Genomic DNA, 26,826 nt, shown 5'->3' with positions numbered 1-26,826 from the left:
CTCTCAAAATTGAGGCATATTTTTTAATGAAATAACTATTATGACCAGGGAGGAACACGTATAAGTGTGTGTGCATCTTCCTTACCTTCGGGGTTCATAAAACTAAACTAGAACCAGATTAAAAGGGAAAACCGGTTAAAACAGTCATGGAAAATTCAATACCCGTGTCAAACCAGTTTTAATATTTAAATCTAGTTTTATATATCAACCTGTCTTATATCCAAATTTTAATATCCGAATTAAAAATCAGGTTTTCCGAGAAATTCCATTTTTAAAAACACGTTTGTTAACCAAAAAGAAAGTTTGAAAACCACCTTTTAGAAATCCAATTTCGAAGACCAGAATTTTTAACCAAATATACATTTCTGACTAGGATTTGGTTCTTTATGAATGTAAGGACAATATTAAATGTATAAAACATTTAATCATTCTCAACAAATCAAAAGCATACCATCGAACACTATCATCAAAGAAAGAAACAAAATATTTTGTAAATATCAAAATGTATATTTCTTCATTTCGAGAGAAGTCTTTCAATCCAACTATAAAACCAAATGTCAACACTAACCGTACCTATTCATGAAGATTAATAATTGATGTCGCCATACAACAAGCACCTTCATTGGAGGAAAATATACCTGCCAAGGAAAACAAATTATTTCTCAAATCTATATTCAACACCTTTTAATTGGTAACCACTACCTAAATTCTAAAATACCAAGACCACAGAACAAAAATTAAAAAAAAAATCAGAATAATAGTGATAACAGGACAAATTGTTTTCAATTGTCATAATGTAGATGAAATAGAATGCCAAATAAATTTAAACTGATAATATCTCCTTTCATGTTCACCAATCCAACAAGGACTTCAAGTATATGTGAACCTTCAAATCTAGTTACCACATTCAATCAGGAAAGTATTCAAGTGCTCAACACAAAAAATATCAAATTGAAGCAAGCTCATACAAAACTAAAACTAGAAAAAACAAAACTAATCAAATCACAGAGCTAATACTATCTAAAAGGACCAAACAATAATTAGCCAAACAAAAGTAGGCATGTCACAGCATCACAAATTCACAATCCAAGACAGACACAAACACTGACAAGCATAGCTAAAACTAGAATCATATAAACATAATTATACAATTCATAGATTCACAAATTACACAGAAGTTCTAGCAAATTTTGCTTCACAAGTAACCCCAAGTTACAATTCATAAGATTAATACAATAGAAATTTTGTACAATGAACATTAACTGAATTATTTGAACTAATGTTTCAGGTCTAATTACTGAAATCACAGGCATAAGTGCATAACCATCAAAGCCATGAAATTTTCTTTGTTATACGATCTACACAAAATACAGTGATTAAAGGGCAAGGACCAAAATCCAAAATACGAACCAATATCATATGAGAAATTTTGCAAGGACCAAGACCTTAATAAAGTAAAACTATAGCTAAACAAAGATTTTAAATACTTTACTTAGCTACATACCTTAAGTTGGACTTTCGTGGTTAATAAATAGAACATTTCAGAAAGTGACAATATCAACGGGATGGTAACCCTACAACAAGATAAGTCAAGAGTTACATTAGCTGAGAAGAACAAGAAACAGAAGGAAAAGAAATATTGTTGTAAAACAAATTTAAACAATAGATTGACTTGTATAGGCACTTGCCTTTTGCTCTCTAGAAAAGCTAACGGTTCAACTTGATTGAAGAAGTCGTTAGCATTTCCTGGGACTCCAATGCCCAATAGAAACTTTACTAAAGCCAATGTTTTATCCCCTGAAAGCTACTAAATGCAAAGGCAAAACACAAAAGTTATATTTTCCCAAAGTTTTTTCTTTAAAAAAATTGGACAGTAATCACATATACTCCACATACATTTATTTCTCCACAAACTGCACCAACCAAATGCAGTAACCCTTTGAACAACTGAAGAGGTCATGGAAAGGGAATCCTGATGCTCATGCCCACCAACAGTTTCCCCATCAAAATAGAAGCTTCCATCATCTGTAAATTTATAATACATTTGTATAAGTTCAACATGCAAAATATTAGACATAAAGAAGGGTAGGACCAATTAAATTATGCATGTGTGTTGAAGGGCAACCAATTTCTATCAATATGGAGCATGCAACCGGAACTTCTACATCTTCTAGGTATTAACTTTTAATTGCAAATACTGTTAATGACAAATAATCAGCAATTTCAAACAAAATAATTTCACAAATTCAAATAAACGCAAAAAATCAAACAAAATGAAATCAATAACAATTACGAAGTTCAAACAAAAATACACTGAATTAGACAACAAAGAAAACAAATCGGTCAAATTAATACCTGAGTTGGAGGCTCCATATTTGGTGTCGGAGGGGTTGGGATTGCCGGTTTGGCACTGTTGGGAGGGGATGGTCCGCGCTGCTTCGTGGCTGTCCGGAGGGGGTTAGAAGGCGCAAGTTCGTGGGACTGGGAGTGGATGGGAAGTGCTAGTTCGGCGCGACTGGGAGGGACTGGGAGGCGCGGGCAGGGCTGGCTGGGGTTGGGTTTCGCGTTGGGATAGTCGGGTGGTTTCTCGTTTCTTTAACAGTGGCTGTGCTAGGTTAGGACTTAGGAGAGTTAGGTTATCTAATGGGGGTGGGGTAATGGTGTTTTAAGTTGACCGAATCCAATAACAAGGCCCATGCTACAAATATTTAACATCCTGGCCCATACACTTTTCAGCTAGTCGTTCCACACGTTAGCTGGCTTACTCTTCCGTCACAGCGCCATAAAAGGGCATGAATGACCCCTACTCCCCTATAAACCACCTAACGGCAGACAACCGCAGCATCAGGTCAACTCATATGGTACGCTCAGTATTTCATGAATCACATTACATAAATCTAGATCAATCAGTACCGTATGTTTATTTAGTTGGTAAATCCAACGGCCACTAGAATTGGATCATCAGAGTTCCAGAAAAATGGTCTAGATCATTTGAAAAGTTTCCTATAAAATAATACAAGCAGATAACAAATATTTTGTCATCAAGTTTCGAATTTTACTGACTATATCAAAGCTTTTTACAGGAATAATAATTTTTACAAGACAACGGTCACCACACATGTGTTGCACATACAAATATGAGTTAGAGAAAGAGTGGCCATCAAAACTTTAATAGATATTATTCACCATCGAACAAGACTTTTCAACAACGTGAATAAAGAAAAAAGAATTGCTTCATTTTTCAACCCTTATACTTAGAATAGAAAGACAATTTATGTAACGTACCAGGAAAAAACTTACAAATTGCAAATAATTATGTTCTACCAATTAATAAGATTACGTATTGAGACTATACAAGCTATACTACAATGTGTTTTGAAATATACCTGCCAACAAAAACTAATTATTTGTCAAATCTATATTCAACAACTTTTTATTCGTAACTACTACGTAAATTCCAAAATATGAAGACCATAGAAACGAAAAAAAATTGTGCGAAGAAATATTACTCCAAGTATTTGGTACAGTCAAATGTAATCCGAATTCAGTCAAAACAACACCCTAACAAACATACAAAGTTAAGGAACACAAAAAATGCATCGCTGATTAAGGAGAAACAAAGTTAATAAAACAAATTTAGATAAGATTCACACGAAATGACTAAAATAAGCACAATGCTTAAAGAAGCCAACGCCATCATTAGCTTTAAGGTTTTAATACTTTTCATGACAAACCCTCCAATACTTCATTAACCTTCGAATAAAACTTCCCTTAAATTTGATATTTCTTGCAGATTAATTTGGAAATATATTTCTTTAAGTTATGCAGAAATATAAATCACCTAACAAGAGACCATTCCGCCAATAAGAAAAGCTCAAAAAGTTTGCATGGACCACACGAAATGCTCATAAATTAAATATGCTTTCAAAGTTTCAATGACATAAATTCATAATGTGAAGTATCATCTAGTTATCTTCAGGTACACAAATTCTTTTACTACATTTCATGAAGGCATTTAGAAGCATTTACATTTATCGTCATTCCAGGACGGAAACACATATATTTAATTCAAAAAGTCTCACAAAAAATTTTAGAAGCTTTTCTACACATACTTTGTGTACTTTCAAGATTTTAACCGATCAAAATTCACAATTCACTACCATCATTTCATATACTATTCAATATGGGCATTCAAGCAACAAAATTGGTCTCCAAGTGGGACAATAAAAGATAACTGAAAAACCAGCAACTTTTCATGCGACATGAAACAAAGGTAATTATCAACTTATTCAGTAGTTTAGACCACCAATCAAATACGTATGAGATTATTTACCAGTACCAATCCACTTCTTTAGTAATTATCAACTAATTGTAAGGCAATCATCAACTGATTAAAAAAATAAATGAGAGAAGGATGAAATTCATGGTCACTCACGTCGCCAATTGACACACACCAACTGAATTGCCTTTGCACTGGTAGAACAATATTGGTTTTGCATCTGCATCAGTCATCCCATATAGTCCAACATCACTCTATAACAAAATATTTATATAAAATAAATAAAATAATTTAAATTTAACAAATCAATAACCTCTTTCATAACCAAAATTAAAATATCACGATCTCCAAATAATGGTGGTTAAACTTACATTTTTTTCAATGTCGGTCTATGTCACCTACAGTTGTCTCGCCTCGATGCACACTCGAACGGTAATCGCTGACATTAACATCCATGATTTCATCCACCTAATCCGATAGTGTTTCAGATCCGTCCGAATGCATATCTCTCAGCCTCTGTCAAACATGTTTCAGAGTCAATCAAACAATAAATCATAATGAAATCTACATGGAGTTTCAATTAACTAACGCACAAATTCACACACCTAAATGGGAGAACATAGACCCGACGACTTACGAGGGAAACCAGGACGCATTATAGAAACGATGGAGTCCACATCTCTGATTCTGATTGTGTTGAAGTGAGGATATGATTTTTATTATCTTTTATCGTTACTTGAAACCTTCTAGACTCACCTATTTTGTTCTTTTCGTCTTCGGATAAGACAAAGGAATCCTACCCGAACCAAAACTCCAGCCGACCTGAACCAAAACCCAAGCCCACCAATCATGCCACAATTAAAACGACCCACAAACCTCGCACCAGATTACACTTTTTTTTAGGTCAGGGTACATGCTAACAGAAAGCCCAGACCACAAAAAATCGGAACCCTCAACCCTATACACGATCCGGTACTAGACCCGACACTGGATGCATCCTCCTTCCCCAAACTACAGCCGCTGCTCCTATACCAGTGCCTTGTCCCGTTTTGAAGCCTATCTTCTCGCCTGTCGTCCCCTGTATCCGACCTTTTGCCTGGGTCTTCACCAGCGTCGCTACTACTCTGTCCAACACTCCTCCTCGATCTCGCCTTCCTTGAAATGCCAAGCCGAAGACAGGAAGCGCGCCTTCACTTGGACTTCGTCAGATGTCATCCTCTTTGGGTAAGTTGCCGCCGGCCCAGTCACATTTGGTTTCCTGGTTCTGTTATCCTGATAGCTGAATGCTCACACTGGGATGAGCTATTTGTCTCCAAAGGTAGGCACTCACCAGTGCCGCGTGAACATTCGTCTCCATCCGCAGATCAATCGCTGCCTTCCTGCAGTATTTTTCCCGGCAGCAGCTGAAGACGAAACAACCCCCGGTCCTTGGGGTGGTTGGCGTTGATATGTTATTGTCTCTACCGTCAATTGAGTAGGTCATCAACTTTCACCGTCAGTAGGGTCCTGGAAGAACAAGTTTCTGTTTTTGCCTTTGGAGTCTAGAGGGTAGGCTTCGTAGGGTTGCTTTCTGATTCAAGAATGGGGTTGGAAGAACAAGTGAGTGAATAAGGCGGTCACAGTGTTTGGCTTTGGTTAGGGTTTCTTTCTTCCACAACATCACTAATGAAAGAGCCATGGATACTTAAATCTCACATAGCCCAATCAATCTCAATACTTGTAAAAAAAAAAATCAAAGGCTCGTGCCTTTTAGTCCAGAAAAACCCAACTCACTCCAACGGCTCCACTTGTGAGCTGAGTTAACAGCTGCGGCTTTATAAATTGACAACACACACCATCTGCCCTCAATGTCAATATCCCTGTTGCTTTTCAGGTCACGCTTTGAACAGGTTTAGGGAAGAGCCTACACCATTTTTTTATGATTCTAGCCCATAATAATTGCAATAAATCTACACCATCAATATTTTTAACTATATATCTCAACGGTACTGCAGCATGGCATAACAAAGTGCCAATAAAGGTAACTGGATCATTTGAAAACTTTCCTAAATTATAATTATATTTTAATATATTTATTTATATTTTATTATAAAATAATTATTTTAATTAAATCATAATTAAATTAATAAATTAATAAATCAGTAATTAAAACAATTCGATAATTAATTTGATTTTCAAAAAACCTTAAAAAAATCCATTTCTGCCATTTTTATAATGGACCGCATCATAGCTTCTTCTGCTTTAGCTTCAATGTCAAATCGAATTGACAAATGAGGAATTGGGCTTTGCCATTGAAGACCTAATTTGAGCTCCAATTTGTACCTATTTTAAAGTGTTCTCTACCCAAAATCAAAGAGCACTTCACCTCGAATAAAATCCAATCTACAAGACATTGATTTGTAGAGCTAAAATGACACAATGAAACTAGAGCTTCAATTTCACCTTATTTTTCAATTAAATTTGGTGTTCTTTTAATAAATCCAATCTTCAAATGATTATAAGACTAAACCACCAAAAGTAATCATGAAAGATTGATTCGCTGACAAAAGTAACCATGGAAGATCATATAACTCCTCAGATACCCACAATTGATTTGTTCTGTTTGTCAAAAATAGCCAAGTCTGATGTAGCCTTAGCAGAGTGGCATACATGGATTGTTTATGTTGACGATTACACGTGTTGGTAGGCATACGTGTATCATTTATGGTCAATTTGAACCCTAATTCTTCGTTCTTCTTAGTTAGAACCCAAGTTTTGTAGGGTAAAATTACACCCGAGCACAGGCATCCAAGGTAACTACAGGCGAAGAACCCTAATTCCTGAATTAATTTATGCTCATAGAATTTGAGCAATGTTAAGGAGAGAGGTAACTACAAGCGAAGGAAGCAGATTTTCAGGAGCTTCACATTCGAAGATGAAGAAGAAGAAAATTATGGATGGAAGATGTCACTGTGGTGAGTATGTTGTCTTGTTGGAATCTTTGACGGTACTAATCCTGGAAGATGGTTCATTCGTTGCCCCTTTTCGAAGGTATGAAACATTATTTATGATAATTAGACAAGTATAGGGTTCTTCTGCATCTCTGATATTTCGATTTTTTGGCTTCTGTAGAGTCGAGATTGCCATTATTTTGTTTGGGTTGATGAAATTGATGGGGGATGGCAAAGTTTGGCAAGGTGTTTGATTAGAAGACTCAATGAGCTTGAATGTGATGTTGCTAATCAAGATGTGACAATTGTTCCAACAAACCACAGGGAGAGAAATGTTAACATGGCCACGAAGGTTGAGAAGAAGATTGAAGATGAAATCAAAGCTATGAGAGTATGGCTTGTGTCCGTGTCTTGGGAGGTGGTGCTCCTTACACACACCCAAACTGCACCCTTAAGGTCTGTGCTTTTCCACTGCTTTGTGAAGTTGTGCCATATATGCATGGCACAATACCTATGCTGTGCCCCCGGTATAACATCTTCTAGAGCTGGAATAAGACCCTGAAAAAATGTATAAACACTTTGTAACTTCAGGTGACATGTTTATATGCAAAAAAATGTATAAACACTTTAAATATTGTACCTTTTGTTGATCTGACATAAACGTCCAATAGTTATTCCTCTGATCACCCAAATCATCTTGCAAAAAGTTGAAGGAACCATTTCCAGTTATTTTTGGTTTCCGAATCCACAATAGCATATGCGATGGGGTAAATGTGATTATTCGCATCTTGACTAACAGTCGTCAACAGTTGTCCACCATAGTATCCTCTCAAGAAGGTCCCATCCAAGTTAATAAACGGTCTGCATCCAGCAAGGAAGCCTTTCTACACGCATTTAGGCAAATATATATTCTTCTGAACAAGACAGTTGAATCTGGCATTGGTGGTGCATATATTCACAGTGGATCCTGGGTTGGTATTCAAAATTTCCATGGCATATTCTCGGTCTTGCATATTGTGCTCTCTCACTACCTTCAATTCTTTCTTTTGCCTTTGCCATCAATCTACAAATTTTTCTTTCACTCAACAAAACATCATACTCTTTCTTAAAGTAATCCTCAGCCTCTCAAACAGTCATCATTGGCTGCACCCTAATTTGCTGCTCCAACTCATCTACAACCCACTTTCCATTAGCAGACTGATTATGCACAACCCTGCAACAAGTATGCTCGTTCACAAATGTTTTCACCTGATAGCTCAAGGGATAATTTCTCTTAGCACAGTATATCTGCCAAGGACAGTTCTCATCCCAACACAACACCTTCACTCTTGTACTATCCACCCTTGGAAAAAAAATACTCCTCCATAAGTTGATATTAAACTTTCTCACCGCCCTCTTAAATTGCTCTAAAGATTCAAACTCTATACCTACTTCAAGCCTAACTTGTCCAACCGGTGCATCAGCATTACCTATGTAGTAGAAAAAATTGAAGCATATGATTATCAAAGGTATAATAAATAACATGGTGCACAAAATAGTTGTAGTGGATAATAACTGGTGTGCAATATAACAAGGATCATAACTTCCTTTGAATTTTGACTTAAATAATCATATATGAACAACACTCATTAGTTAATATTCATCATACAGTAATTTGCACACAACTATTCAATTCAGAAAAAAATTAAATTATTGTTCTAACTTCTAACTTACTAATAATCAAAGGAACACTGAAAAATATTAGTAAATACCTTGTAGGAAGACCTCTGGTTGTTCCTCATCTGAATCTGCACAACTTTGAAGCTCCTCAAACTTATAACAGTGTAATCCTGGTTCAGGGTCTGAATATTCTTTAGCCTCATCAATTGGCACAAAAATACTTGGAGCCTTATTAGTATCTCCGGAGTTCTTGTTGGGGCAGCATGAAAAGGTTGAGAACTAGAATTGTGTTGTGAATTTAAGGTATTTGTGGCTTCTTGTTGCTGTATGGGATTACTAGACCGTCTTATGGTTGTGGTGGGTTGGCTAAGAAAATTTCTGCCTTGTGATAATGATGTCCTTGCTTGTGTATTGGGCTGAGTGTTGGGTTGTATATTGAGATGTTGATTAAGTTGGCTATTGGGCCTGGTACCTGACTGTGTGGTGGGCTGGGCTTTGGGATGATCAATTGTGTTGGCCATCTTCGTAGCCTTCTTTTTCTAAGAGTTGGAGTCTTCTTTGCACAACTCTTTTTTCTCCCCTTTGAAGGAGATGCAACATTACCACCACCGTCTTCAACAACTTCTGGCAAGCTTATTGGGTGCTCAGTGTATATACAAATCCTACTATCATTCCTTAATGCAGCTTCATACATCTCTATTATGTCTTTATCACTCCTTAATAACTTTAAACCACCATTAAGCTCCATTCCAGGCACTAACCAATAGCATTTATTGATCATGGTGTATCCTATATCTCTAAGGAGGTCATTGATAAAAAACCTATTAAGAGTATCAACATTGACCCTTCGAATTTCAGATTTCTCTCCACCTACATACACAGTTTTTCCATCTTTTATTTTCTCAAATTTTTCTCTGTGATATATCTCCAAAGTGATATGTAATGTAGCCATCTACACAAAAGAATAAAAAAATCTACCATTAGTGGCAATCTCACAAACTCCAAGTTACTCAAATTCTAACCATCATGGTACCTAACTTCACTATCAATTTGGTTTCAAGAACAATAATTACCACAATATTCGAACCATAAAAAATTATACAGCTTAAATAGAGGAACAAGAATATAATGAAGTTACCACAAATCCAAATCCTATAAAAAATAACCACAACAACAGAACTAATTTTTTCACATTGAACAAACAACTCTTATAACTTAGAGGTTACAATCATCGAATGACTTAGTTCATAAAAGTATTACCTCATAGAGTCTTCAAGTGTGACAGAGTTCGCCTCTAAACACGGTCCGTTGGATAAGCAGCAACCTCCTTCTCCAATGTCGTCGCAGGAATGGAATCAGAGCACAATGGGATTACGCTAGAGAAAAAGAAGATGAAAAACTACTCTGTTAGGGCATGATTGATTTTGTGCTCAAAAGAGAGGGGTAATACCTCTTTCACTTCTTCTAATTTCAATGCTGGAAGGAATAATATTTTTTTAATAAACTAAATAAATGCAATTTAAAAAAAATTAATCCACGTAAGACATCTTTTTGCCACATTGCAATGGATGTGGACATATTATATAATTTAATAACATTTTATTAACGTTTGGTCACATTTGATAAACGAAGCAAATCTCAATTGTAGGTATTTGAGGAATTATCATCTTCCATGGTTACTTTAGTCAGCAAATCAATCTTTTGTAGTTATTTTTGATGGTTTAATCTGATTATAATTACAAAATAGTCCCAAAAAATTGTATCAATTTAGCCAATAAAACTTTGGATCTTTATTTGAGTGGAGTAATGATTCTTATTCTTGTTGCCCATTTGTTAATGGGATTGTTATTGGTGTTGGGGGTTGTGCTTTTTTTATTTAAATAAAAAAATTATTTATCAATATAAATCAAAATATAAAATTTATTAATTTGTACATTTAGTTTTATTTTTGCATTTATAATTTTATTAATTTGGAGTTGGGGGTTGTGCCTTTTTGCAAAAATTTATAATTTTTTTGTGCTAGCGAAAATGTAAGAAATTTTGAGTCTTTATTTTTGCTAATGTTTCAAACAAAAAAGCACCGAAAGTTATTTAATATTTTTGCAACTCCTGCAAGCGAAAATATGTGCATCTATCGCTGAGTGAGAATTGTAAAAAGAACGAATTTTTATGACAACTGGCTTTAGACATTCTCTCTCTCATATGTCATTTTTACCCAAAAATTATTTAAAGAAACACCACAAACACAACAATATAAGGGCAAATCATTGTTTTAAAATGTTTGGTTATCAATATTATTTAATTGTCCTATTTTAACATTCGTTTTAAAAATATCTTTATATAAATTGATCTCACTTAAAATGATTTAGTATAAGAGCATAGTAAAGCAACGAATCTAAAAAATTTTGATAGTGAAAGTAATATATATATATATATATATATATATATATATATATAATAAAAATATTATGTGTATATAAAAATTAGTTATTAAATTATTCATTAATTATTATATATTTGTATATAAATATATATATATATATTGTTTAATTTATTTTTAATATGTATTTTTTATTTCAATATATATACATGTAGTTATTTTTTATGTAGTTATAACATGATTAGTTTTTAAAATATTTAATTTATAAATTAAAATACTAAAATAGTAATTTAAATAATAATATATAATTAAAAATTTTATTATTTACATTTCATATTTTAAAAAAATTAAGTAACTTTTTTTAATAATACAATCGAAATATCTCTCTTTTTATATAGAATAATACTACACATTCATGTTATATAGTTGTTACAGAAAAAAATTAAAACTAATATAAAAAAAAGATAAATAATACTCTTTCGAGTCGATTTCTAAAAAAAATACAAATTTTATTTAAATTGTGAATTGATCATTCTAATATTAATATGACATTTTTAAATTAGTTATGAAGTACCAAAAATAAAATAAAATATTATTATGGAGTCAAATTCAATAATTTAGTGGGGACAAATAAATATTATTATCATATACTATTTAAAATTTTCAAATTGTAGTGGAGCGCTTGCCCCCACAACGAGACACGTACGTCTGTTCCTGATAATAAATCATTTTAAATAAACCGATTTATTCTAAGAGTTCGTCACCATATAAATCGGTCGAATTAAAATGATTTAGTAGAAGACATAAAATTATACATAAATCAATTTAGGTTACACTGATTTTCTAATAGAAGAGTTGTACTAGGTGAATAGCTCAACTCTTGGTGGTACTAGTCCTCTCCATATAGATATAGTGAAACTATAACTCGTAATGTCCTCCGGGAGAGCCTGCAAAACCTGCACAAATGAGTTAGTAGAATATACTCCTAATTTATCAAATTTTTATACTATTCTGTGCTCCCTCTCACTTGTTAACCTGACAGATTGTAGAACCTCATGAAGTTGGTTAACTAATTCCAACTCCCATTGGAATAGTACCCTTCTCCAATGAAAGTTCCATATCCACTCTAACCCATCCTAGAACACACAATTTCCTATTACAGATCCGACTTGGTTTGAAACCGAAAAAAGTCTTGAGAATATATCATGCAACACACCACATGGTAGCCAATTATCTTCCTAAAAACAAATTCTTCTAACATCTCCTAACTCTAATAATAACCCTCTGACCATCTTATCTCTCACCTGCTGTTTTCTTATTCGCAACTGACAAATGTCCCTCCACAAACCACTGTTTTTAGGAACCGACTGACAAGAAAGAATGACATTTGGATTCAAGTCATTGTAAGAGCACACAATTTTCTTTCATAATGGGCAATCTTCCTTTGAAAACCACCACCACCACTTGAACAATAATGCTGTATTCCAGAGCACTGCATCGCCCACCCCTAAACTCCCGAAGCGTTTTGAAGCTTGCACAATTTTCTACCTCATCAAAGGTATCCCATCCCTTCTGTCCTTATTACTCCACAAGAACCTCATTTGCAAAGATATCAACTTATTTGTTACTGCTTTGGGCATCTTATATAAGCTAAGGTAGTAAACCGACAGACTATTAAGCACAGATTTGATGAGTACCAGCTTACCAGCTTTATTAATTGTTTTGGCTTTCCACAAATTGAGTTTTTCTTCTACTTTGTCTATAATAGGATTTCATGTCTTGACCAATCTCGGATTCGCTCCCAAAGAAATACCAAGATATTTGACTAGCAACGTTGCTTCTTTACACCCCCAACAAGCTACTTATAATTGCAGATGGTCTCCTCCTCCGGTGGGCAAAAAAGTATTGTGTCATCCGCAAATTGCAAGTGAGACAACTCAATATTGCCTTTTCCAACCAACAAAGGAGAAATTCTTCCATGTCTTACTACCTCTACTACCATTTTATGAATGACCTCAACAACAAGAACAAAAAGAAACGGAGAAAGAGGATCCCCTTATCGTAAGCCCCGTTCCATCTTAAAAGATTTAGAAAGCGAGCCATTTATCAAAAGTGATATAGACGTCGTGCACACACATTCCTTGATCCACCCTCGTTATCTTTGCCCAAAACCCATTTTCTGAAATATAATATCCACAAACTTCCACTTGACTCTATCGTAAGCTTTCTGGAAGTCCAGTTTGATTATTGCTAATTTCTTCTTTCTTTGCTTCAACCACTGCACAATTTCACACGCGATTAAAGTCCCATCATGAATCTTCTTCCCCTGCACAAATGCACTCTGAGTCTCCCCTACTAAGCCCGGCATTACCCTTCCCATTCTCCGTACCAACACTTTCAAAATGACTTTATATACACACCCTACCATGCTAATCGGCCGAAGATCTTTAATCTCCCTTGCTCCCACAAACTTCGGAGCCAGAGCTACCCATGTAACATTAGAATCTCTTGGTAGCTCAGCTAACTGAAAGAAATCCATGACAGCTGCAGTAAACTCAGGACCAATTTTCCCCCAACACTTCTTAATGAAGTTCATATTGTAGCCATCACAGCCAAGGGTCTTAGACGACTCGCAATCCCAAACTGCTTCCTTTATTTCGTCAGCCGAATGCATCCTCTCTAAGTCTGTAGCCTCATCTTCCTGTATCTTGTTAACTAGATCATCCCGAATACCTACCAAAGGTGACGCTTCCTGATGATACAAGTTCTTGTAAAAATCTCTTAATGCAATCTTAATCCTGACTTAATTCCTCACCAATCTGCCACTTATCGCCAACGCATCAATTTGATTACTCCATCTTCTTGCTGATGTTAAATTATGAAAATATCTAGTGTTCTTATCTATGTACTTAGTATGCCTTGACATCTACTTTCAATAAATTTTCTTTCTGACATATCAACACTTACAGAAGCTAACTAGAGCCTCCTTCTTTCTTAAGTTTTATCATTCACTGTATGTTTAAAAGCACATAGAGTACTCTTGACATAAAAGTGTGTCAAATTCATCATTATCTAATACAACTACATCTACATGAAAGATGAACTGAATTAAAGAACATTTTAAGAGTATTACTTTATTAGTTTTACTTTGAGAGTGGAATGAAAAAATTTTAACACATCAAAAGATTAAAAATAATTAACATTTACTTTATATTTTGGATAAATATTTTTTATAATGACTTTAATAAAATAATAAGTACCATAACTAAGATATTATAAGAATGAATTGAAAAAACATGCATCTCGAAAATGAATGTATCGATGATAATGAGAATGAAGCTCATTTAATGCCTGCGCTGGAGGCCTCATATAAGAAGTAATAGTAGTGTTGAAAAATGCCAACAAGGGAGAGAGAGAGAAAATGTGTGGGAACACAAAGTCCAACGGAAAATTGGGTAATAAAAGTAAAACCCACCCGGTCAGCCCCCCACCCCTTCACTCACCCCTATCTGAAGCCCAAAACCCTAGCTTCCTCCTCAACGGTTCTGCCGCAGTGCCGCCGCCGTCCCTGTTGTCACCGCCGTCCGTGGCTTTCTCCTTCCCCCTTTCCGAACCCAAGCCCTCTCTTGTTGGCTGTAGCTCGGAACGTCGTCCCCAGCGTCCCTGACTTCTCTGTTCGAGGCTTGGAGCAGCTCGCCGTCGTGTCGCCGCTCGCCCTCCGTCTCTCCGTCGAAGGCTAGTGGCACTGCTTTCATGGTACTTGCTTGCAACCAACTCCTATATATGTATTGTGGAAAAGGCATTCTCTTTGGTACATTGTTTTATTTATGATATATATATGCTTTGGATTTGTTTTTTTAGGCGGATTCGTATACATCCAAAAGGGAATAAAGTAAACTGCTTGTCAATCTATTTGTCTGTTGGTGATAATGCTAATTTTCCTGCTGGTTGGAGCAAAATTTGTGAATCGATTAATGGAAAGGAAATCATTATTCAAATTTTGTGCTGCTGCTGTGTTTTTAATTTCTGAAAGTTTTATTGAAATTTGGTTGCTGCTAAACATGGAAATCTAATAATTAATGAAAATTTTGTGCTTCTGCTCATTGATTTTGTACTGCTGCTGTTTTTTCAATTTCTAAAATTTCTGTTGAAATTTTCTTGCTGTTGCAAAAAATAGAAATCAAATCATTATTGAAATTTTTTATTTTTGTTTATCTGTATTGATTTCAGGTTTAGTGTGGTTACTTTATGCTCTGTTTAGTCTCTTGTTAAGGGTGTTTTTGATTGGGTTTATCCTTTGAGAGCTGCTGTTAGTGTGGTTTGCAACAAGGTCTTGCGAATTTTGATGATTGATAAATCTTTATGTTGGCATTTAATATTTGATATTTCTTTTCACTATTTAACTTGAGTTTGTATTTTGATAAGATCATATGGATTTGGATGAGGACATTTTATGTAGTGTTTTAAATTTGGAAAATATTTTAATATTTATATTAGACTATAGTTATATTTTTGGATGTTTATTTATAATTTATTTATTATTTTATTCTAAAACGGTTCTTCCAGTTGAACCATTGGTTAGACCAGTTGGACCAGTGAATCAGTAACTAGAGCAGTTTGATGATCGGTCTGGTTTTCAGAACCTTGGATTTTTGTCGTTGATTGTTACTGTTTTAATACTTGATTATTGCTGTTTTAAAGTAGGTTTAATACTTGATTGATGCTGTTTTAATGTAGGTCTAATATTTGATTGTTATTCTTATTTAGTTGTTTTAATGTAGGTTTAATGCTAATTGAAATTTTCCTATTAGGTAGTTTTACATATTGATTGTTGTTATGTATTTTCTATTAATTTAGGTTTAACACTTTTTAATTGATTATTTTATATTGTTGATATATGTGGGACCGATTCAACCAACGATTTATCGGTTGAATTAGTGAACTAGTGAACTAGTAACCTGAACGGTTCGATCACCGGTTCGGTTCCGACAATTCACCCGGTTGTAAATTTCCCTTTTTATACCCATTTGCAACATTTAACGCTAATAATTACTTTCACTTGTTGTCTATCCTTCTTCTTTATCAGAATACAGTTCCTGTCAACTGTAGCTGCTTTACATAAGCACAAATATTGTGAGTCAGTATACTGCAAAATTATTTGGGAAGAAATAGCTACTGAATGCTGATATAGCCTTACGTAGAAACTATTGCTTTTGCATAATTGTTGGAATTTCAAATCAGAGTTTGATTTTTTAGGTTTATCAATCATTGGAACCTGAAAATGTCACTTCTTATCCCCTCATCCTCTGCAGTCCCTTTACAATTTTCTCAATGGAAGACTTGTAATGTAAACTCCCAGCATAAAATTGCATATGTTTCCTTCACCCCTTTTTGGAATAAACTGGTTTCAAATAGTAAAACCAGACATTTATATACAAACTGTAGAATTGAACCAAATGTGCTGCATAAGTATACTGCTAAATGCAAGGGACTTGATGATTTTGAGTCATTTATTGATGAGTCTATGGATTGGGATGATGATGATGAAGTTGAATCTACTGGGTCACCATGGGAAGGTGCTGTTATATATAAGAGAAACGCATCAATTTCACATGTGGAGTACTGCACTACCTTGGAGAGTTTAGGTCTAGGAAATCTTTCCACAGATTTATCGAAAAATAGGGCTTCTGTCATGGGATTGCGGGTCACAAAAGCCGTGAAGGACTATCCTAATGGAACTCCTGTTCAGATCTCAATAGATGTGAATAGGAAGAAGAAAAAATTGAGGCTTGATGGGATCATAAAAACTGTCATTGGTCTTCTTTGCAGTAGGTACTACCCTTGTGACTTTGCTCATTAACATGTCTGAAATTTTCTTTGCATTCATTATGCTGTGGTTTAATCTGTGCTTTTATATAGTGAAGTTATAACAACATAGTAATCGTTATCCTGATCATGGTTTATAAATTGTTTAACTCCATCTAAGTATGCCATAGAAGATGAACCTGTTGAGACAATTTTGCTTAAACAAAGTAATTGATTGCTATATGCAGCTGGCCGAGCTGGTTTGCATAAGATTTGCAGGCCAGTAAGTTTAATCAGCTGCTAGATTCAAAGAGGGCGCTGTTACCAGCTCTTTACTGCTAAAGTCTGCGTGGTACAAGATAGATTGCTCCCTACATTTTAAAAGGAAAAAGAGAAAATAATGGCAACATAAGTATCTTATTTATTTATTTATTTTTAAGGGATGTCATAAGTGTATCTTTATATATTATTCTGTTTGTCTTATAAAGATTCAAGTGTGGGAGGTAAGCACAGAAGTTGGTGTATCCTCTCCGCTCCACTATTTCATTGATTGAGCTAACTACTGAAGTAGAACAGGTTCTAGGTGACTACTAAGGTAGTAGAATTTTTTTGCAAGCATTAATAATACATATCATCATTGCTAGTAGTAAAATACAATTATTGGTTTTCTTTCCACTTATGGCTAACCATCTTTCCCCTCATCAATAACAGAACAGAACAAATATGATTGGTGTGTTTTGTGAAAAATATATATATATTTTTTATCCCCTAATAAGCATTCCTTTATCCATCTCAGTTGTTTTTATTGTTCTTTTCAATTTAACAACTTTGTTTCAATATCATTCTCTGTTGAAGGTGTGGCATGCCATCTGCTGAGTGTATATTCTCCGAGTTCTCTCTTTTACTCACTGAAGAACCCATTGAAGAACCAGAGACTATTGATCTGGGTGTTATTTATGGGGAAGACATATATACAGCCTTTGGAAACAGTGGTGAGGATGTCGATGAGGACAATGATGCCCTAATCGATTTGGACGATAGGCTGCATTTTCCCCTGGAAGACAAAGAAATCGACATTTCAAAGAACATAAGAGACATGGTGCATCTTGAGATTACCATGAATTCAGTTTGTGATCCTGGGTGCAAAGGCATTTGCATGAAATGTGGCCAAAACTTAAACACCGACGATTGTAATTGTAACCAGGAGGAAGTGAAAGATAAAAAAGGCTTTGGCCCTCTTGGAAATTTAAAAGAGCAGATGCAGTTGTAACATATGTACAGGTTCATTAGGCTGAACCATGTAATAATATTTTTCAAATAGATATTAATGTGCTAGTCGGTACAGTGGTACACAACGATAAAAGAGTAATGAATTTAATTCTTATACAGGCCAAAATTAATTCTCACACAATATTCGACATTATTCTAAGCATTTTTCTTTTATATTGGGTTGATAGTAATATTTTTTTAGATTGTGAATTGTTGGAGAGCTTTGTTTTGAAAAGATTAAAAAAATTTGAAATATATAAATTGGACCTTCCATTTTAGTTTTTTTTATTTGTTTTTGGTAGGTGGATTTGACAACTCCTAATCCTAGGAATCCCAATAAATTAGACAATCCCCAATTGGACAATCTCCAATCTTAAGTATACACCTTCCATTTTAGTTCAAACACCAAAAATTACAATGTTAGATATATCATTCATTTCACTTCTACAGTGAAAAAAATTAGCCTATTGTTGGAATAGGAAATCTAAGGCCTCGTCAATAATAATCCATGACCTAAACCTTGCCCTTTAAATAACAAAGATGATTAAGATGGATGTCGGGATATATATCATAAATATATTGTGGGCTATTATGTTTTTGATGGGTGTCTTGCAATTCCTTTCTCTTTGTTGGTGCCCAAATTAAAAACCTCGGGGAATCTTATCACCCAAATATATACGAATTTCGAATACGTAAAATATTACTAATATGTTCATATATAATTTTTTTTTCCAATTGAAAGAGTAGCAAAACATAATTTTGTTACGTCAAATCCTAAAAAACTCCTTCGTTGTCTGATCTGCTACCATTTTGTTTCGGCATCACACCAGGAAAAAGGCTCGCGGGATGATTTGTGAACTCGTGATCATAGACGATGTAGAATTCTTGTTCCACGGCCTACCCACCCTTTTGCAGCACAACATAGTTGAAATTAATACATAACACATAAATACATAATCAATTTCGCTAGGTAGACAACAGGAATTATGAACAACGTGAACAACAGGTTGCATCTGCAGGTCCAATAACACCTTTACTTATGAACTTTGTTAGGTAGACAATAATTTTTGTGAACAATAGACTCTAAAATTGGTCCAATAAAGTAAAAACACATTACACCCCTAAATTACCCACCTAAATTTTAATATTAGGATCACCTAGTGAATTAAACATCAAATATATCTATTGTTCATATTGTTTAGTATTTTTATTGTCTACATATACTTTTCCTTTACTTATTTTCACCTTTACCTATCATAAATCCTAGTTTCACCACAACCATTCCACCGCCGCAGTCCCTTATGACGATGCTCATCGCCGCCTCCCCTTTGGCGCTGCTCACTGTCGCCGGCACAAAGCTTCTTAGCGTTACATTTGCTCGCCGCACCACAACGAAGTCACCTTCCCCTTTTCTGTTCCGTCACTGCCCCGACGCACCTTTGCCCAGCATCCTCCCCAACGCCACATCCCTGCCCAGCGTGGTCGCTGCCGCAGCCTCGAACCAGCGCTGATCATCCTTCCTGCCGCACGTTTTCAATGGCTAAATCCGACCCGGTCCATCACTGCACCACCAACATCCCTACCATGAGTCATTTGTGTTTTTATCGCATTCGTACATGTTTTTTTTTCAAACCATACATTGGAGGGAGAAGAAATTGAGGGTTTCTTTGAGTGGTGTTTAATAATGAACATCCACATCTTAGTGAAAAGAACCATTTGCATACATAGTAAAATGAACATCCTGCGGAGTATATGCATGCAAAACCAAGCAAATCAAGTAAAATGCCAATGGTATACCCAAATAAACATTCTGTTTTGTGGATTTTTAGCAAATCGATGGTGGTTCGATATCTAGTGGTCTGAGAGCAAAACCTACTCCTCTTTGCAGGTACCAATTTTCTAAAAGTGCATCAAAGTATCTTCGATTAGACGAGTATTGAGAGTAAAGATAAATTAAAATTTGTAGAACAATAAAAGAAACGAAAAGATGAAGTTTTTGAAAAAGAAGATGTACTGAAATCATAAAGAATTGCGTTTGAAATTAAAAGAAAGCAATAAAATGCCTTCGACTGAGTCAAAGATCTTTGACTTAAAAATTAAAAATGCAGAAATGTAAATTGGACATTGAAGATAAAGAGTATTTGAAAGATAAATTTGCTTGAAAAATAAAGTTTACAAGAAGATAAATTAAAAGAATGAAAACATGGAAGGAATCCTACAGAAAAAAGTTACTCGATCGCAGACTCAAGGATTCTCTAGGATGTGAGTGTGCTTGAGTGTTTTTCTGAGTTAAAGTTCCAACCCTTATTCCCTAAAACTTTCTAGTATTTATAATCTACTTTTGTAACTGACAATTAATTACAGAACCATAGACTTGAATGCACACTCCTTGTTAACCATTCCCGCTCTTTTGCCTATAAACGTTACCCATGATTCCCTCATGTGATGGAAGCCTTTAACTTCTCCACTATCATAGTTGTTCGATCCACTTATTCGAATATCTTGTTCGATTACCGATCTCGAATATCTGTGCGTGTACCCTTTCGACAACTACTTATATTTTTGACTGTTTCTTTGCTTCGAATCAACGCACCTTAATCGAAAATATTTTTCAATTAACACATTCATTTTAGAATGAAAAGAACTATCCGCATATATAGTAAAAATGAACATCCGACTTAGTTGATAAGAAACAAGTAACGAGACAGCAGCTGCGGGGGGTGGGATTGCGATATAGCAGCGGCGGCAGTGGCACAGAATTGCAAGAGAGGGATTGCAGCAAAAATAAAAAAAATATATTCAAAATTATGATTAAACATAATTAATTCAAAATTTGATTTTTAAATTAAAATTAACTTTTCTTTTATTATGATTAAACCTAATTAATTCAAAATTTAATTTTTAAAATTAAAATTAATTTTTTCTATTTTAACTTATTGTTTATGTTGTTAAGAAAAAGTGTTGTTCTACTATACTTTTTCATACATGTAAAATCTCAAAAATTAATAAATAATTTAATGTAACACTCTACAACACAGAACTTTACGCCTAGGTCGTAAATCAAAGGTGGTGAGCTGCCACGACCTTTAAAAACAAAATTACAGCCATAGATATATATGAAGAATAGTTTAACTAAGAGTCTTGAAAGAAAAGGTGAACAAAGCAAGACTGAAAATGCGTCACACTTGAAAGGCGTTAAGATGGAAGGCTTATACAGAAAACCAAAGAGGCATACATATAACTAGAGTTCCAAAAGATAGTTACATAGTCAAATTCTAGACTCGACCTGTGAAGTAAAGGCTGGCTAGAATATATATATATAACAAATACAAATCCTAGTTCTCCAAAGTCATGCTCTAAGAGGGACAAAACATGTTTTATACAAAAGCAGAGAAAGTACACATATATAACTAAATACATAATATAAAAAGCCCAAAATGTATATCTTCGCTCCCAAAGAGTCTCCAACACGCTTAGCAAGGTGTCTCACGTCTTGCATCAGAAAAATAACAACACGTATGGAATGAGAAATCCAAGGTTTCCAGCATGGTAACAGTGCCCAATAGATAAGATATAATGCTCTATGAAGTCGAAGGCAATCCTAAACTTCTACAACCCATATCAAAATCTAGAGTTTTCACTAAACAAGAAATATGGTAACTCTACCTAGGGATTCTAATCTATCCCTTCAAGTTCAGTTCTCTATAAACCTCCCAATCACTAATTGTAACAACCCTCAACTCTCCTCCACCGCCTGAGGGATCTCTCAAGGTCAAATACATACAAAGCATACAAGTAATACACAATTAATTGAACAGATATGCCATTTAAGTCATGTAGCACATAAATACAAATAATCAATTAGGCAAGTCAAAACATGCATACTCAAACAAATCATACAAATGCGCATGATGCATGTCTTCCCAATGGCTGATGATATCATCTGTCAGTTATCCAGCCAAATCCAACATGTCCGGTAGCGAACCCTGGACAATCCCAGCAGCACGTAATCTCAAAAGCATATGCATATATAAATATTCAATCATTCATCGCGCAGGCCGGGTCAAGGGAACCTCAAATCTCAACTTAGAACCAGTGGGGGTAAGTCACTGCGTTTGCCCAGAAAGACTAAGATCAATTGTAATTACCAACTTGGAGCAAGTGGTTTGACTACTGCATCTACCCAGGAAGCTCAAAATCATCTCAACCTGGAGCAAATAGGGTAAACCACACCCTTGCATCTACCCAAGGAGCCTCAACCAACCAACCTAGAGCAAGTGGGGTGAACCACAACCCTTGCATCTACCCAGGAGGTACGTTCTCATATGTCCAAGAGGTACGTTCTCAATTCTCATATGTCCAAGAAAAAAAAAGGGATTGATGAGTGGATATTTTATACGCTTTTTGGTGATATTTTCATGTAGTTTTTAGTATGTTTTAGTTACTTTTTATTATATTTTTATTAGTTTTTATGCAAAAATCATATTTCTAGACTTTACTATGAGTTTGTGTGTTTTTCTATAATTTCAGGTATTTTCTGGCTGAAATTGAGGGACCTGAGAAAAAATCTGATTCAGAGGCTGAGAAAGGACTGCAGATGCTGTTAGATTCTGACCTCCCTGCACTCGAAACGGATTTTCTGAAGTTACAGAAGTCCAATTGATGCGCTCTCAATTGCGTTAGAAAGTAGACATCTTGGGCTTTCCAAAAATATATAATAGTCTATACTTGATCCGAGATTTGGTAGCGCAAACTTGCGTTTAAACGCCAGCTCCTTACCCTTTAACGCCAGAACTGGCATAAAAGTTGGAGTTAAACGCCCAAACTGGCACAAAAGCTGGAGTTCAATGCTAGAAATAGCTTATGCACGTGAAAGCTTCAGTGCTCAGCCCAAACACACACCAAGTGGGTCCCGGAAGCGGATTTCTGCACTATCTATCTTAGCTTACTCATTTTCTGTAAACCTAGGTTACTAGTTGAGTATAAAAACTACTTTTAGAGATTTATTTTGAACCTCATGACATTTTTACATCTGAATTTTGTATCTTCTACGGCATGAGTCTCTAAACTCCATGGTTGGGGGTGAGGAGCTCTGCCGTTCTCGATGGATTAATGCAATTACTACTGTTTTCCATTCAATCACGCTTGTTTCTATTCTAAGATATTCACTCGCACTTCAACATGATGAATGTGATGATCCGTGACAGTCATCACCATTCTCAACCTATGAACGCGTGCCTGACAACCACTTCCGTTCTACCTTAGATTGAGTGTGTATCTCTTTGGTTCCTGGTTCGCAAGTTTGATTGACTCTCTTGACAACAGAGCATTCAAATCTGTGAGATCAGAGTCTTCGTAGTATAAGCTAGAATCAATTGGCAGCATTCTTGAGATTCGGAAAGTCTAAACCTTGTCTGTGGTATTTCGAGTAGGATCCAGGAAGGGATGACTGTGACGAGCTTCAAACTCACAAATGTTGGGCGCAGTGACAGTGTGCAAAAGGATCAATGAATCTTATTCCAACACTAGTGAGAACCGACAGATGATTAGCCCTACGAAACCCGTAGCTGGACCATTTTCACTGAGAGGACGGATGGTAGCCATTGACAACGGTGATCCACCAACATACAGCTTGCCATGGAAGGAGCCTTGCGTGCGTGAAGAAGAAGACAGTAGGAAAGCAGAGATTCAGAAGACAGAGCATCTCTAAAACCTCAACCTGTTCTCCATTACTGCATAATAAGTATTATTTAATCCATGTTCTTTTACTCATTCCAATTAAAACTGAGAATTATTATTGATATCCTGGCTAAGAATTACAAGATAACCATAGCTTGCTTCAAGACGACAATCTCCGTGGGATCGACCTTACTCACGTAAGGTATTACTTGGACGACCCAATGCACTTGTTGGTTAGTTGTGAGAAATTGCAAAAGTGTGATTGTGATTTCGTGCACCAAGTTTTTGGCGTCGTTGCCAGGGATTGTTCAAATTTGGACAACTGACGGTTCATCTTGTTACTTAGATTAGGAAAAATTGTCTTTTTGTTAGTTTAGAGTCTTTTTTATTTTCTTTTCAAAAAAAAATTCAAAAATCTTTTTTTCTTTATTAATTTCTTTTCCTTGAGTCTAGTTTCATGTTTTAAGTTTGGTGTCTTTTATTGCTTTTTATCTTATACATTTTCGAATTATTAGTGTTCAAGGTATAAAAATTTTTAAGTTTGGTGTCCTTTGTATTTTTATTTTCTTAAAAATTTTCAAAATTTGTTCTTGGTGTTCATCTTGATCTTTAAAGTGTTCTTGGTGTTCATCTTGACATTCAAAGTTTTCTTGTTTGTTTCCCTTGTTTTGATCTAAAAATTTTAAGTTTGGTGTCATTTTGTTGTTTTTCTCTTTCCTCATAAAATTCATATATATATATATATATATATATATATATATATATATATCTTTTTCTTTAATTGCTCATAATTTTCGAATTCATTAGGTTGATTTGGTCAAAATTTTTAAAATCATATCTTTTTCAAAACTTTCTAACCACTTTCTCTCTCCTCATTTTTTTCGAAAATCCTCACCCAAAAATTTTTCAAATCTTTTCAATTAATTAATTATTTTAGTCTTCAATTTTCTTTTATTTTTGAAAAAAAAAATAATAATAATAAATAATTCTTTGTTTACAATCTACATCATCTCCCTTTCTCCATCATGGACCTAAGTGGAAATGAACAGTCCCAAAGGACTTTGGGGTCATATGCTAACCCCATTGCTGCTTCATATGGGGGTAGTATCTGTATACCCCCCATCAAAGCCAGCAACTTTGAGCTAAACCCCCAGCTCATTATCATGGTGCAGCAAAATTGCTAGTATTCCGGTCTTCCACAGGAAGAACCTACTGAGTTTCTGGCACAGTTCTTACAAATTGCTGACACAGTACGTGATAAGAAAGTAGATCAGGATGTCTACAGACTATTACTGTTTTCATTTGCTGTGAAAGATCAAGCTAAGAGGTGGTTAAATAACCAACCCACAGCAAGCATAAGGACGTGGAAACAGCTATTAGAAAAGTTTTTAAATCAATATTTCCCTCCAAAAAGGATGACACAGCTAATGCTGGACATCCAAAATCCCTTTGAGGACAGTAAGAGCTCAGAGAGGAATAATTCTGGCATTCAAACGCCAGAAAAGAGTGAAAAACTGGCGTTAAACGCCCAATCTATGTCCACTTCTGGCGTTCAAACGCCAGAAAAGGGTGGGAATCTGGCGTTAAACGCCCAATCCATGTCCAGTTCTGGCGTTCAAACGCCAGAAAAGGGTAGGAATCTGGCGTTAAACGCCCATCCATCCCCCTATCTTGGCGTTCAAACGCCAATGAGGGATCAGACATCTGCAAGTGCTGATAATAACTCCCTCAAGAAGGCTTCTCAACCTGCCTCTGTAGGAAATAAACCTACAGCAACTAAGGTTGAAGAATATAAAGCCAAAATGCCTTATCCTCAGAAACTCCACCAAGCGGAACAGCATAAACAATTTGCCCGCTTTGCAAACTATCTCAGAACTCTCGAAATAAAGATTCCGTTTGCAGAGGCACTTGAGCAAATACCCTCTTATGCTAAGTTCATGAAAGAGATCTTAAGTCATAAGAAAGATTGGAGAGAAACTGAAAAAGTTTTTCTCACTGAAGAATGCAGTGCAGTCATTCTAACAACCTTACCAGAGAAGCTTAAGGATCCCGGAAGATTTATGATACCATGCACATTAGAGGGTACTTGTACCAAGACAGCTCTATGTGACCTTGGGGCAAGTATCAACCTAATCCCTGCATCCACTATCAGAAAGCTTGGCTTGACTGAAGAGGTCAAACCAACCCGGATATGTCTTCAACTTACTGATGGCTCCATTAAATATCCATCAGGCGTAATTGAGGACATGATTGTCAAGGTTGGTTCATTTGCCTTTCCCACTGACTTTGTAGTGCTGGAAATGGAGGAGCACAAAAGTGTAACTCTCATTCTAGGAAGACCTTTCCTAGCAACTGGACGAACTCTCATTGACGTCCAAAAAGGGGAGGTGACCCTGAGAGTCAATGAGGATGAGTACAAGTTGAATGCTGTCAAAGCTATGCAGCATCCAGACACATCAAGAGACTGCATGAGAGTTGATATTATTGACTCCTTAGTGGAAGAGATCAATATGGCTGAGAGTCTCGAATCAGAGCTAGAGGACATCTTTAAAGATGTTCAGCCTGATCTGGAGGAACCAGAGGAAACAGAAAAGCCTCTGAAAACTCTTCAGGAAGAGGATAAGCCTCCTAAACCCGAGCTCAAACCACTATCACCATCCCTGAAATATGCGTTTCTGGGAGAGGATGGCACTTTTCCTGTGATCATAAGCTCTGCCTTAGAACCACAGGAAGATAAAGCACTACTTCAGGTGCTAAGGACACACAAGACAGCTCTTGGGTAGTCCATAAGTGACCTTAAGAGAATTAGCCTAACCAGATGCATG

General features: G+C 35.5%; 1 protein-coding gene across 5 annotated transcripts; it reads left to right on the top strand.

The window, feature by feature from the left end:
• The first annotated feature begins 14,531 nt into the window (after positions 1-14,531).
• On the top strand, positions 14,532-18,449 carry LOC112727000 (large ribosomal RNA subunit accumulation protein YCED homolog 1, chloroplastic). 5 transcript variants are annotated; one of them, XM_072208913.1, is made up of 4 exons: positions 14,532-15,004; positions 15,110-16,381; positions 16,505-17,080; positions 17,909-18,449. In XM_072208913.1, exons 3-4 carry the CDS (start codon positions 16,530-16,532, stop codon positions 18,321-18,323), a joined length of 966 nt encoding a protein of 321 aa, XP_072065014.1. In that variant the 5' UTR covers positions 14,532-15,004; positions 15,110-16,381; positions 16,505-16,529; the 3' UTR covers positions 18,324-18,449. The 5 variants fall into 5 exon arrangements, with proteins under 5 accessions (XP_072065014.1, XP_072065013.1, XP_072065015.1 ...); XM_025776581.3 differs by having other exon boundaries at positions 14,649-15,004; positions 16,335-16,381; XM_072208912.1 differs by having other exon boundaries at positions 15,110-17,080.
• The last annotated feature ends 8,377 nt before the right edge of the window (positions 18,450-26,826 follow it).

Source organism: Arachis hypogaea, chromosome 12 (assembly GCF_003086295.3).
Source record: "Arachis hypogaea cultivar Tifrunner chromosome 12, arahy.Tifrunner.gnm2.J5K5, whole genome shotgun sequence".
Taxonomy (NCBI): domain Eukaryota; kingdom Viridiplantae; phylum Streptophyta; class Magnoliopsida; order Fabales; family Fabaceae; genus Arachis; species Arachis hypogaea.
The sequence above is the reverse complement of the archived record's forward strand: the minus strand, read 5'-3'. Positions and strand labels throughout refer to the sequence as shown.

Coding starts and splice junctions, on each gene's coding strand:
- LOC112727000 (XM_072208913.1), top strand. CDS start 16,530: ATGTCACTTCTTATCCCCTCATCCTCTGCAGTCCCTTTACAATTTTCT. Junction 17,081..17,908: donor ATTGGTCTTCTTTGCAGTAG/GTACTACCCTTG, acceptor TCTCTGTTGAAG/GTGTGGCATGCCATCTGCTG.